General features: G+C 42.4%; 1 protein-coding gene across 19 annotated transcripts in view; it reads left to right on the top strand.

Annotated features, from left to right (window-relative positions):
• Ep400 (E1A binding protein p400) overlaps window positions 1-12,573 on the top strand; it is a 106,555-nt gene that overhangs the window by 28,211 nt on the left and 65,771 nt on the right. For 15 of the 19 annotated variants that reach the window (XM_006535277.4, XM_017321133.2, XM_030254870.1 and 12 more), the window contains 5 exons: window positions 657-747; window positions 2,428-2,535; window positions 3,036-3,421; window positions 7,071-7,367; window positions 8,813-8,998. In XM_006535277.4, coding sequence (XP_006535340.1) covers window positions 657-747; window positions 2,428-2,535; window positions 3,036-3,421; window positions 7,071-7,367; window positions 8,813-8,998 — 1,068 coding nt within the window. The remainder of the gene's footprint in view (window positions 1-656; window positions 748-2,427; window positions 2,536-3,035; window positions 3,422-7,070; window positions 7,368-8,812; window positions 8,999-12,573) is intronic. The other 4 variants (NM_173066.1, XM_017321134.2, XM_017321132.2 and 1 more) reach the window with 1 other exon arrangement.

Raw genomic sequence — 12,573 nt, 5'->3', positions numbered from 1 at the left:
TATTTAAGTCTTACTTAAATAATATACATATTTCATTTGCATATAAGCATATACAAACGTGTGAATGCATGTACATATGTACATATATATATATTATGTATATGTATATATAACCAAAAAAACATCATTTGAAGTTTCAGGATAGATTGTTACTAGTTAAGGTTTTAATGTGTTTCCCAGTAGGAAGGCACCTGTACTTTTCCTTATGTTACTGAGCTTTTGTTGTGAAATTGGGCCAGGTAGTATATGATCTTAGGTCAGCCAAAGCTGTAGCCTCAGAACCGAAAGGAAGATTTCCCAGTTTAGTCCTCTTGTTGACATTCAGTAATTAGAGCTAGTTTTGAAGGTTGTAGATTTGTGGTGATTTGAAACTCCATTTAAATCAGAATTAATGGGTCTTTACAAGTGTTTTTTTTTTTTTTTTCCCTCTTCAGAGGTAAGTTAGAATCTTATATTCTGATAGGTCTATGTACATTACATGTATGTGTGTTTAAAGTCATTGGGTAGGGAGGTAGGTAGGAACCTCCTTACTAAAAGGAGTAAGGTCAATGTTTGGGATAGGTATGGTAGGTGTAGTATGTCTTATTCTTCTGATGGTTATAACAGTAAGAATGTCTATAACAATAAGAATCTCATTGCTTTTAATTTTTTTCCAGCACCAATCCCTGACTGGGAGCCTAGTGGTGGGGCCTGGCAGTGCCACAGAAGCCGACCCCTTTAAGAGGCAACAGGTGATGCCACCCACAGGTATGCCCAGCATGACTAACAGTGCAGTGGCAGTTTAGTTGCCACGTGTTTCTAAAGAACTTAATTTCTACTTTCAAAGTTAATTTTTGTTTGGGGTATTATCAACTAAAATATTTGCATAAGTTTTTATCTGTATTGAAGTTAGAAATTTATCAGTTGATTCTGTACATTCCATCTAACTTCCCATGAACAACCATTATGGTATAGCTCACTGTTATCATTGCCTAGTCGCCTTTGGAAGCATTGATTAATTGGTTGGTTTTTGAGACAGGGCTACTTTGGGTAACCTTGGCTAACCAAGGATTACCAAAATCCTTGGATTGCTCTGTAGACCCAACTGGCCTTAAACTTAGAGATACTTGCTTTCCTCTGCCTCCCAAGTGCTGGAATTAAAGCATGTGCCACCACTGCCTGGTGGAAGTTTCTTTTTAAGCTGGCTTCCCCCTCGATCCATAATATTTTGATACCTTTCCCCCCCTCTTTTTTTAATGTGAGAGGCTCAAGAAGGTGACACATAGCTGCCTCTGATTTCATGTCTGCTTCTGTAACCACTGCAGGGATCACTGTCAGTATATTGTGATTCTCACAGATGTTACTCTGTTCAGGCTCAACATTTCCTTACAGATGAGTCATTGTGAAAAAATTCAGATATAAACATATAGACAGAGTTACTTAAAAAAAAAATTGGCCATAATAGGTAACTTTCCCACTTCATGCATGTGAAAATCCTGTAGTCGGCACCATGGCACCATGTTCCATTGTGTGGATGAACCTTTAATAAGAGTAAGAGCTCCTCCTATTGCTACTGCTACTACGGTTATCATCATCATCATTATGTACTGTCCCATGAGACCTGGTTGGTCTGTAACTCTCAGTGTAGCTTAAGTTGGCCTTGAACTTGGAGGGACCCTCCTGCCTCTGGCTCACTAGTGCTTGGGTTTACAGCTGTGTGCTACTGCACATGGCTTTAGACAGTTGACTTTTATCAGTCAGTCTTTTCTAGTCTTAGTTATCCCCATTTTTTTTTTTTAAATCAGGATGAACAGAGACTTAACATTTAGTCTGAAATGTTCATTTGTCATATCTGGTAGCTGATCTAAAGGAACAGCCTCCCAGGTCCTTGAGGAATAAGATGTAGTGCTGCTGACAGATTGCCTGCCAGCAACATGTCCAGTTCCATTACTGTCAGTAGTCTCTGGTTCTCTCATATCTATCCATTTTCCTTACTTTAATAAATCTTGTAATCTTTGGTGGTTGACCTAAAGGTAAAGTCATACCTCCTGTTCTGATGTGGATATCTGGTTTTGAGTAAGGTTGTACAGGAGCTTTTATTGCTTATTAACTATTTGTGACTCTGTTCTTGGCTCTCTATTGATGTTCTCTGTCCATTGTCCTGGGCATTGAAACTTCTCATGTTATTTGTGAGTGCTTTGAGAATGGTTAAGTGAGCCTCTGCCAGGCACGTGTTGCAATGTCTCTCAGTTCTTGTCCTTTGGCCTTTGTATGATGCCTTTATTTGTACTTGCAAAATTTTAATGAAACTATATCAACCTATCCCTTACAGTATAGAAGGGCTTCCCTTTTCAAAGATTAAAAAAACACTTATATATGTTTTTTTCCCTACTACTTCTATGGTTTTATTTTTACATGAAACAACACCTTTCTTGAAAATTATTCTAGAGCAGTCTAAGAGACCTCGTCTTGAAGTGGGTCATCCAGGGGTAGTTTTCCAGCATCCAGGGGTGAATGCAGGAGTCCCTCTGCAGCAGTTAATGCCAACAGTCCAAGGTAAGACCCAGCAGTAGAACAGTGCTCTTAGCTTGTCATCAGGGAATGCCCACAACCTAGAGCCCAGCCCACATTGGAGCCATGCAGTCAAGGGAGACTAATAGATGTGGAATTTCCCACATGGGAACATGTCTCTGCACTCCAGTCAATTCAGTATTGAGAAAGCCCCCAGAGACAGGTTCTTGACATTCTAGTGGAAGCCATACATCTGCATTGTGCTTTCTGGTGATTTTATTTCTGTGTTCCTAATTGCTACTGCTGTCAGATACCTTGTGATTATTTAATGCTTGTTTTGCTTAGTACTAACTCGCAATAGTTGGGTGCATTCTTTCCTTCTTTGTGTGCTCATCCTGACCTTAGGTCTGCTCTAGGACACTCCCATTTTGACTGTAACAGTTCTCATGTGAGAGGTAGAATGTCCAGTGTGTGTCCTTGTGACTCATTTGGTAGAAGCTGCTATGCACTAAGGTCAGTGCTTTGGGCTCTTTCTTATTTTTCAGGAGGGATGCCCCCAACTCCTCAGGCCACACAGCTCACTGGACAGAAGCAGAGTCAGCAGCAGTACGACCCTTCCACAGGGCCTCCTGTGCAGAACGCCGCCAGCTTGCATACCCCACCACCACAGCTTCCTGCGAGGCTGCCTCCGGCCAGTGTCCCAGCCACAGCCCTCCCTTCCACCTTACAGTTTTCACAGCAGTCACAGATGGTGGAGGCTTCAACTCAGCTCCAAATCCCTGTGAAGACTCAACAGCTAAATGCCCCCATCCCTGCCCCCCTGCCCAGCCAGCTCCCTGCTCCTTCTTCACAGCCCGCCCAGCCGGCCCTACATGTTCCGATGCCCGGGAAGGCGCAGATGCAGACATCTCAGCTTTCCTCCCAGACCCAGGTACTCTGTGGACATTGGCTGTTTTACTAGTGAGGTACAGAAGAAAAGAGGAAACAGTCTGCAGAGGTGGCTTGGCTTGCTGTCTAGGTATTTGGTAGGGTGGTCTGCGCTGAACCTGCACGTTCCTGGAAGCAGCTTTACCTGCCCTCTTAGCACAGTTGGTTATTGTAGAAGTTGCAAATTAATTTTATTTGGCTTTGTAATAACAATCATTAAAGTAATAGAAAACCATTATTATTGTTGCTGTTAGTAGAGAAAGCCTCGACCTGTTGAGTTACATGCTATTCAGAGGGTGTTGTATTCGTCACCCCATTTGGTCTTTTGGGAACTATTAGATGGTGACCAATTTTACCAGTCTTGAAAGTTGTGAGACTGACCCAAAGAGATGAAGTGACAATTCAGTGTTGACTCTAGCTTTGATCAAGGGTGAAGCCCGGTTTTTCACCATCAGCTAGACTTTCTCCTTTGCTTTTTTTCCAGTGCTATGAATTCCACCAGTGTGGACATCACTGTGCCTGTTATAATGTGAGCATGGTGGTCCTCCTCACTGATTTTTTTTTTTCACCTGTGTGGGTTTGTGAATACTTCCCCTAGTTCCTGGAGAACATCCAGTGAGATGGCGCAGTGTGGGCACACCAGCTGTAGACCATGGGTGGGAGTCAGTGCCGGTCCCCTCTGCTCTCACCTTCCTCATGTTAATAATGGAGCTACTCAGAAGAGCTTTAAGTACCAGTTAGGATATACACTAAGGACTTAAAACTGATGAGAACAAAATGGGAAGAACAATCTGGACTGATGGCCATGAGCTGTGGTAATGAGTTCATGGGCGGTTAGTTTTTCTGCTTAGCAATTCTGTGAGGTGGAATTGCTATTCCCATTTTCTGACAAGTTCAGGCCACAAGCTTACAATCTTGCCATGTCATCAACTAAGTGGTAGGGCTCTGTGTAGTTATTGGGTTATTCTAGAGCCTTGAGGCAGGCAGGTATTGAGGCTTCCTACACACTTGGTTAGGGAAGGATGGTGGTTCCCCCCAGGGCTACTAAACTCTGTCCCCACGGCTGGCTTGTGGCTGGCAGACTTTCTATCTTATTCTTTCTTTTCTTTCCCTTTTTCTCTCTCCCACCCTTCCCTCTCTAAAGAGGGTTTTCTCTGTATCCCTGGCTGTCCTGGAACTCACAGGCTTGCCTCTGCCTCCTAAGTGCTGGTGGGAGTAAAGGTATGCACCACTACACCTGGCTCCTTGTGGCTTTTGTGAGAGTGATCTTTTTTTCACTTGGAGTCACAGTCCTGACTTAGAGCAGCACTGGGTTTTCTTACCTTTATTTTCTGCCTTTGTTGATAAAAGGATTGTATTAGTCAGGGTTCTCTAGAGTCACTACAAGGATCAATTATGATAGATGAGTTTTAAGAAACTATACAGGGATGGAGAGGTGATTCAGTGGTTAAGAGCACATTCTACTCTTGCAGAGAAGACCTGAGGTCAACTTAAACCATCCACATTGGATGGTTCACAATGTAAAAGACCAGTTCCATGGGTTCTAACATCTTCTGACCTTCAAAGGCACCTATATTCGTGTGCATATCCATATCCATACAGAGACACATATATAAATAAAATTTTTTAAAAAAAATAAAATAAAACGAAACCATAAATCTATAGAAACCCATTACTTAGACCTTATAACACAGGTCTGTAATAACAGCTACATGAGAGGTTGAAGCAGGAGAATTGCAAGTTTAAGGCTGTGTTGGCAAGCTTACAGACCCCGTTGTAAAAGAGTAAAAAGGAAGCTGAGTAGACTGTTTGCTTAGAGTGTAGGAGGCCCTAGGGTCAACCACCAGTATGGTAGGAGGATGGGAGAGACCCTTGTTTCTTATGGGTTGGACTGGGACTCGCCCCTCTTTTCTGTAAAAGGCCATAGGAGAAAGTTTTTGGCTTTGCAGGGCATTCTGTTCCTGTGAGTCCCTCAGCTTTGTTCCTGAAAGAGCACAAGCAATTTATGAGTGAATAGAGGTTGGGTACATTCCCACCATGCTTTATTTCCATATATATGTGCCTTCTGGGCCCTATTAGGTAGACACTTACCCTGTTGGGGTCATTGTTAAATCTTGAGACTTTGTCTGTTGAGTCCTCCTTGTCCTGGTAGTCCTGACTGGCCTCCCTGCCAGTCTATTCCTGGCTTTCACCTATCTCTAAGTGGCCTCCTTCCTAGGCTCCTGGGAGAATTTCACAGACTTGTTGGAGTTGAGGCCCCTTTTGTGAACGTGGTTTTTGGACAGTAAGAAAAGTTTTCTGCTTCTCCAGCCTTCCTGCCACAAGAGACATGTGTGGATGTTAAAAAGATGCAAGATGCCAAGCTGGAACATTATGGTAGCTCTCGCCTGTAATCCTGGCACTCAAGAGGCTGAGGCAGAGAATGGAGAGTTCAAGGCCAGCCTGGGATGCAATATTGAGCTCCTATCTCTAAAAAAGATACATAAAAACAATAAGCTCAGCTGACACTTGGATGAGGTTACTACATAAAAACATAATAAAAAAAGTCTAGTTTTAGCAGTTCATTATTTATTTTTTCTACAGCTAAAACAAAACCAGTCCTTTGCAGATTTTGTTTTGCTCTAAATTAAAGGATGAAGAGACTGGCTCATGGTTTGAGGACACAGCCCATTATGATGGGGAAATCATGGCAACAGGGGTGTGTGTTGTCTGGTCACATTGTATATGCATTCAAGGAGCAGAGGGAGATGAATGAAAGGCTGGTGCTGCTCAGTCATATGGCTTCTTACAGCTTTCTTTTCTTGTGACTTCGTGGTCAAAGCAACTGCCTTTTTTATATGCCTTTAAATTAAACTTATTAAACACATTAAACTTAACTTAAAAATCAAAAGTAAAACTTGCCAGTTTAGACTCAAGAAGCATTATAAGAAGACAACATCTTGCAAAAAATGCAAGGAAAAAAACTGCACGTGATGTTGTGTACCAATCCCATCCCCAGAAGGCTGACCCAGGAAGATATTCAAGGCCTATTTAGGCTGTATAATCAAGGGATTTTTGTTCTGTTTTGATCGTTTTTTGTTTTGTTTTGTTTTTGTTTTTTTGATTTGCTTTAAGGGGAAAAGAAAACAAATTACTTAAAAAAAAAGATTTATTTCTTTATTATATGTAAGTACACTGTAGCTGTCTTCAGACACACCAGAAGAGGGCATTAGATCTCATTGCAGATGGTTGTGAGCCACCATGTGGTTGCTGGGAATTGAACTCAGGACCTTTGGAAGAGCAGTCAGTGCTCTTAACTGCTGAGCCATCTCTCTAGCCCAACAAATTACTTTTTAAAAGAGGGGAAAAAAGCTGAAGAAAAGCAAAAGCTTTCATGAGCTCTGAGATAATATACCACAAAAGTGCAGTTTATAATGGAGGATTTTTTTTTTTGTTGTTGTTGTTGTTAGGTTCTGTGTAGAACAGCAATTTAATCTTTGGACACCATCTCCCTTGTGGTTCTGAGTTGTGGTTGGTGTTGGGATTAATTCTGTGTGCATGTGTTGCCATGGAGAGGAGGGCACTGACTGTGCTGCTGAGCTCTCTGGAATTGGGCACTCTGAACCTGTAGAAGCCTTGTCCTGACCCTGATTCACTTGTCTTCTGCCCACTAGACAGTGGCATCGACCAGGCCCCCCTTGGACTCTGCCCAGCCCTGCCAGCGGTCTCTGCCCACTTCCTCCTCTTCCTCATCCCTTGTACCTGTGAGTGGCTCAGGTCCTGGACCCTCACCTGCTCGTTCTTCACCAGTGAACAGACCCTCTTCTGCTACCAACAAGGCTCTGTCTCCCATCACTTCTCGGTCTCCAGGGGTGGCAGTATCAGCTCCTCCTAAGCCACAGAGTCCTGCTCAGAATGCAGCCTCATCCCAGGACGGTTCTCAGGATAAACTGGCAGAACAAATAACACTGGTAAGTATACATAGGCAAATATGGAACATATTTGTTTGGTTTGGGGATCTCCTTATTTCCTAGGCTATCCTCTAGTTCCTGAGCTTGGGGGATCTTGCTCCCAACCTGGCCAAGAGAGTAACTGAACAAAACAAGGAAGGTATGTCACTGTATAACACAGTTGGGACTTGCTAGTGTTCTGGTTTGTGACATCTATTTCATTATTTTAAGGCCGTGATAGTTTAAACACTTGGTTTATTATCACTAGAAACCATGACTGGTACCAGATAATGTAGCCTTTTCTGCTAGAAGTATACTCATGGACGTGTTTGCCTTGTGGTGAATCTTGACCATGGTAGGCTGATTTCCTTCCAGTCATGGCTAAAGGGTAGGACTCAGGCAGGACTGGAGCACCCATCCTCAAGAGGCAGTTGCTGCCCAATACTTGGTACTTGATACTTAGGTTTTGTTGGCTGAGTGTTTTGTTTAGCTTCCTCAAAGGATTTAAAAGAATACATTACATTAGATTGGTATAAACTCAGTGTTCATTACCTGGTTTGGTTTGAGCTATGTAGTCAGTCTTCATTGATTCTTCTATTTTTTGGTCATTTTAAAGTGAATTCTGGCATGGTTGTTTCTCTTTTTTTCAAAGATTTATTTATTATTATACATAAGCACACTGTAGCTGACTTCAGACACACCAGAAGAGGGCGTCAGATCTCATTATGGGTGGTTGTGAGCTGCCATGTGGTTGCTGGGATTTGAACTCAGAACCTTCGGAAGGGTAGTCAGTGCTCTGAGCCATCTCTCCAGCCTCCATGGTTGTTTCTCTTGTACACATTTTCTTTGGTGTAAAGATTGGTTGGTTTCCTTCCTTCCTTCCTTCCTTCCTTCCTTCCTTCCTTCCTTCCTTCCTTCCTTCTTTCTTTCTTTCTTTCTTTCTTTCTTTCTTTCTTTCTTTCTTTCTTAAAGATTTACTTATTTATATGAGTACATTGTCGTTGTCTTCAGCTACACCAGAAGAGGGCATTGAATTCTATTATAGATGGTTGTAAGCCACCATGTGGTTACTGGGAATTGAACTCAGGACCTTTGGAAGAGCAGTCAGTGCTCTTAACTGCTGAGCCATCTTCTCTCCAGCCCCTAGTTCTTTTAGTTTCATTCTGACTTTCTTTTTCTATTTTTTACTGGTCTTGGGATGCTAGATGGTTGCTTTACTTCCAAGTTAGACCTGGGTCATTTTGTTTTGCTCTTTAGAGACAGCAGGATCACCCCCGCTTGGTTTCCTTCAAGGTGTCGACTCTCTGTTGTGTTCTTGTAGAGCCTGACTGTGTGCAAACTTACGTCAAACTGTGGCCTCCTAGAGTATCTCCTTTTCAGTTCCTGAGCCTTTCACACAGTAAGGTTTAGCAGAGCACATTTAATCACATGCTGACCCTTACCAGCCACATCCATGAATCTTACAGGAAAACCAGATCCATCAGCGAATAGCAGATTTAAGGAAGGAAGGCTTGTGGTCCCTAAGGCGGTTGCCAAAGCTTCAAGAGGCCCCACGCCCGAAATCTCACTGGGACTATTTGCTGGAAGAGATGCAGTGGATGGCCACAGACTTTGCTCAAGAGCGGAGGTGGAAGTTGGCTGCTGCTAAGAAGGTAAGTTTGAAACATGGGTAGTCATTCATGCTTTGTGTCTGTTAGAGTAGTTGGGATTTAAATTGCTTTAGTAGCTAGCAGTGAATCATTCTTGCCTATTCCCTGGAGACTTTTGAATTCTAATGAGTGTGGAGAAAGGTGTTAACTGACTGAGACAGAGTCCTTAGTATCAGAGCAGACACAGCCTCCTGCCACAGTGCTAGTGCAGAGAGGTTGGGTTCCTTTTTCTTCCAGTTTGCTTGCCAAGTAGGATTTGGATTCTTTCAGGGCACCCAGAACTGGTCAGGTGATTGCAAAGGCTGGGAGTTGGAGCCAGGCCTAGGACGATAGGTCATATGTTCATCCCCTCCCTTCACTTCTGTTTCTGCTGTGTGGCTGAGCTGTCTCTGGTTCTGGTGGAGAGTTTGTTCCATTTTATTATTCCCACATCAGGCAAGTTCTTCAGAGACTTGAGAGGTGGCACTATTCACTCTACAAAAGTGAAAATAAGACAGGTTTCTGGAAAATTTTGTCCTCTGGGTGGGACTCAGCTCACCTTTCATTATATAGGCAACTATGCCTGCTCTCGCACATTGTGGACCATTGTTTTCATGCCCAGGCTTCTCTCTTTACCTTCCTTGTACTCAAGGTTAGGATAGATCCTTTGTCCTCTGGCCTATGCACTTCCATCTTTTAACTCTTCTCTTTCTTTAGCTGGTTTAAGAAGGGAAAACCTGAGACAAAGGGTCTCAGATTAGATGTATAGACATTAAAAAAAAAAAAAAAGCCCAAATCCTTTTAAATATTTGTACAAAGGATATGGTCGTGGACATGTAGACACAAACCTAGATAGGATGGATATATAGCGAATGAAGTGGACATGTGAGCAGTGGGGTTGGCATGTGGACTAGTGCATAGAGGTTGGAGACTAGACGTGTGGACTCCAGGCAGGGCAGACAAGAACTGGCTGGTGGGGTAAGGTAGGCTGAAGAGCAGCACAGAATCCATAGTCCTTAGTGTTGGGCTAGCTTTGCACAGTAAACCTACAGCTACCCTTCCTTCTCTCTGGGATAAGGAGAGACAGATGCTGTCTCCAAGGAGAGCTAAGCCATGAGAGAATTGGTGAGAGACTAGTGCATGGTATCATTATGGCTTTCTCCTTTTCCTTTTCCTTTTCCTCTTCCTCTTTTCCTTTCCTTTCTTCTTTTTTTAATATTTCTTTTCTTTTTTATTATTATATCTGACTACATTGTAGCTGTCTTGTGATGCACCAGGAGAGGGCGTCAGATCTCATTACAGATGGCTGTAAGCCACCATGTGGTTGGTTGCTGGGATTTGAACTTGGGACCTTTGAAAGAGCAGTCAATGCTCTTAAACACTGAACCATCTTTCCAGCCCCATTATGGCTTTTCTATATCAGATGAGGTAGACTGTGACTTTAGGCATGTGCTCTGTACTGAGTCAGTTCTTACCTTCAGTTGTCCTACTTTGTGGAGCTGTGACTGCCAGGTATTTAGAATATTCCCACATACTGATAGCTTAGAAGTAGAATCCTGGTCTGGAGAGATGGTTCAGTGGTTATGAGCATTCAAATGGGAACTCATAACCTTCTTTAACTCAAGTTCCAGGATCTGGCTTGCTCTTCTGTCCCTGCAGGTACACACATGGTGCACACACCTACATTCAGGCAAAACATGCAAATTCATTTTTAAAATTAAAATCTTAAGCTAGAGATGGTGGATTATGAGTTTGATCCCTGTATTTGGGAGGCAGAGGCAGGTAGAACTCTTTGAGTTAAGGCCTAGGCTGGTCTACACTGTGAGTTCCAGGTCAGCCAGAGCTATACAGGGATACTTTGTCTATTAAAAATAAATAAAAGTAAGATCTTCCATCTGGGATGTAGTTCACTTGGCAGAGTGTTTGCCTAGCAGGCCAGTAGCCCTGGATTTGATCTCCAGCACCATACAACAGGTGTAGTGTGATACACATGTGTGTTCTGTTATAACACTTGGGAGGTGGAGGTAAGAGGATAAGGAGTTCAAGATCATCCTTGGCTCAAAGTGCATTCGAGGCCAATCTGGGTTTCATAGGACCCTACCAGCAACAACAAACATACATATCTTAACAACAAAAAAGAAAACCTTAAAAATGTTAGTTTTGGGGCTGGTAAGATAGCTCATCTGTTAGAAGTACTGGTTGCCTGTACTATATATACCCTGATTTTTGACTACAGTGCCCACCTCCATGGTTGCTTATAACCATTTTTAAGTCTGCTTCCAGAACAGCAGATGTCTTCTTGCCTCCTTAGGCAGTGCTCACACATGCAGACGAAATACTCAGACACATGAAAATGAATACATCTTTTAAAAAGTCAGTGTGTGCTTCAGCAGTGCATATAATAAAATATAGAGATTTGTATGGCCCCTGTGTAAGACCAGGCGTGGTGGTGCACACCTTTAATCTCAGCACTTGGGAGGCAGAGGCAGGCAGATTTCTGAGTTCAAGGCCAGCCTGGTCTACAAAGTGAGTTCCAGGAGAGCCAGAGCTATACAGAGAAACCCTGTCTCCAAAAACCAAAAAAGTAAAAATAAAAATCAAAAATGACACTCAGGTTCATAAAGTGTTATATTTTAGGGCACAAATATTCACATGTCCCTACCTGCATGCATGCATGCACACACACTATAGAAAAAAGAAAATAAGTATAAAAAAATCTTTTTTTAAAAAAAGATTTATTTATTTTATGTACATGAGTACACTGTAGCTGTCTTCAGACACCCCAGAAGAGGGCATCAGATCCCATTACAGTTGGTTGTGAGCCACCATGTGGTTTCTGGGAATTGAACTCAGGACCTCTGCAAGAGCAGTTAGTGCTCTTAACCGCTGAGCCACCTCTCCAGCCCCATAAAGAACTTTTTAAGATGTTAGCAGAACCCTATCTCGAAAATAAGTACATAAATATCATACTATTTAAGGGAAAAATGTAAGTTATCTTAACCCAACAATTTCTATACGTAGAAACTTAAGACATTTAGCAGCATTCATGCAATGAATGACCCTTTAGACGTCTTAATTTGTGTTTGTTGAACAGGAAGATACTATGTGAAACAGGGAAAGAAGATTTGTAGTACCATATAGTGTTTCATATCTGAGAAATATAAATAGTAAGATAACTTTCTAGAAAAGTCAGGCAAAAAAAACCAAAATATTTATTTGCCTCAAGCTATATTTTCATCTCTCACACATGTGAGAACCTAGGAGGATATACCTGACAGTGAATTATATGTGGCTTTATTTATTGAGTAATGGCTTCTCTCTGTGGACCACACTGGCCTTGAACTTATCCTCTGCCCCAGCCTCCTGCCAGACAGGGTTTCACTGTGTAGCTCTGGCTGTTCTGGAGCATACTCTGTAGACCAGGTGGTCTCATACTCTCAGAGATCGGCCTGTCTGAGCTTGGGATTAAAGTCGTTGGCCACTACTGCCCAGCTAGGCTGGAGAAATCTTAATTTTTTTCTATCTCCTTTTTTTCCTGACATGCTTGCTATAGAGTACAACAATTTTTTTTTAAGTTCTTATTTTTTCTTCTCTGTGTG

The sequence above is a fragment of the Mus musculus genome, chromosome 5 (assembly GCF_000001635.26).
Source record: "Mus musculus strain C57BL/6J chromosome 5, GRCm38.p6 C57BL/6J".
Classification (NCBI taxonomy): Eukaryota; Metazoa; Chordata; class Mammalia; order Rodentia; family Muridae; genus Mus; species Mus musculus.
This window is presented reverse-complemented; position numbering and strand designations above follow the sequence as displayed.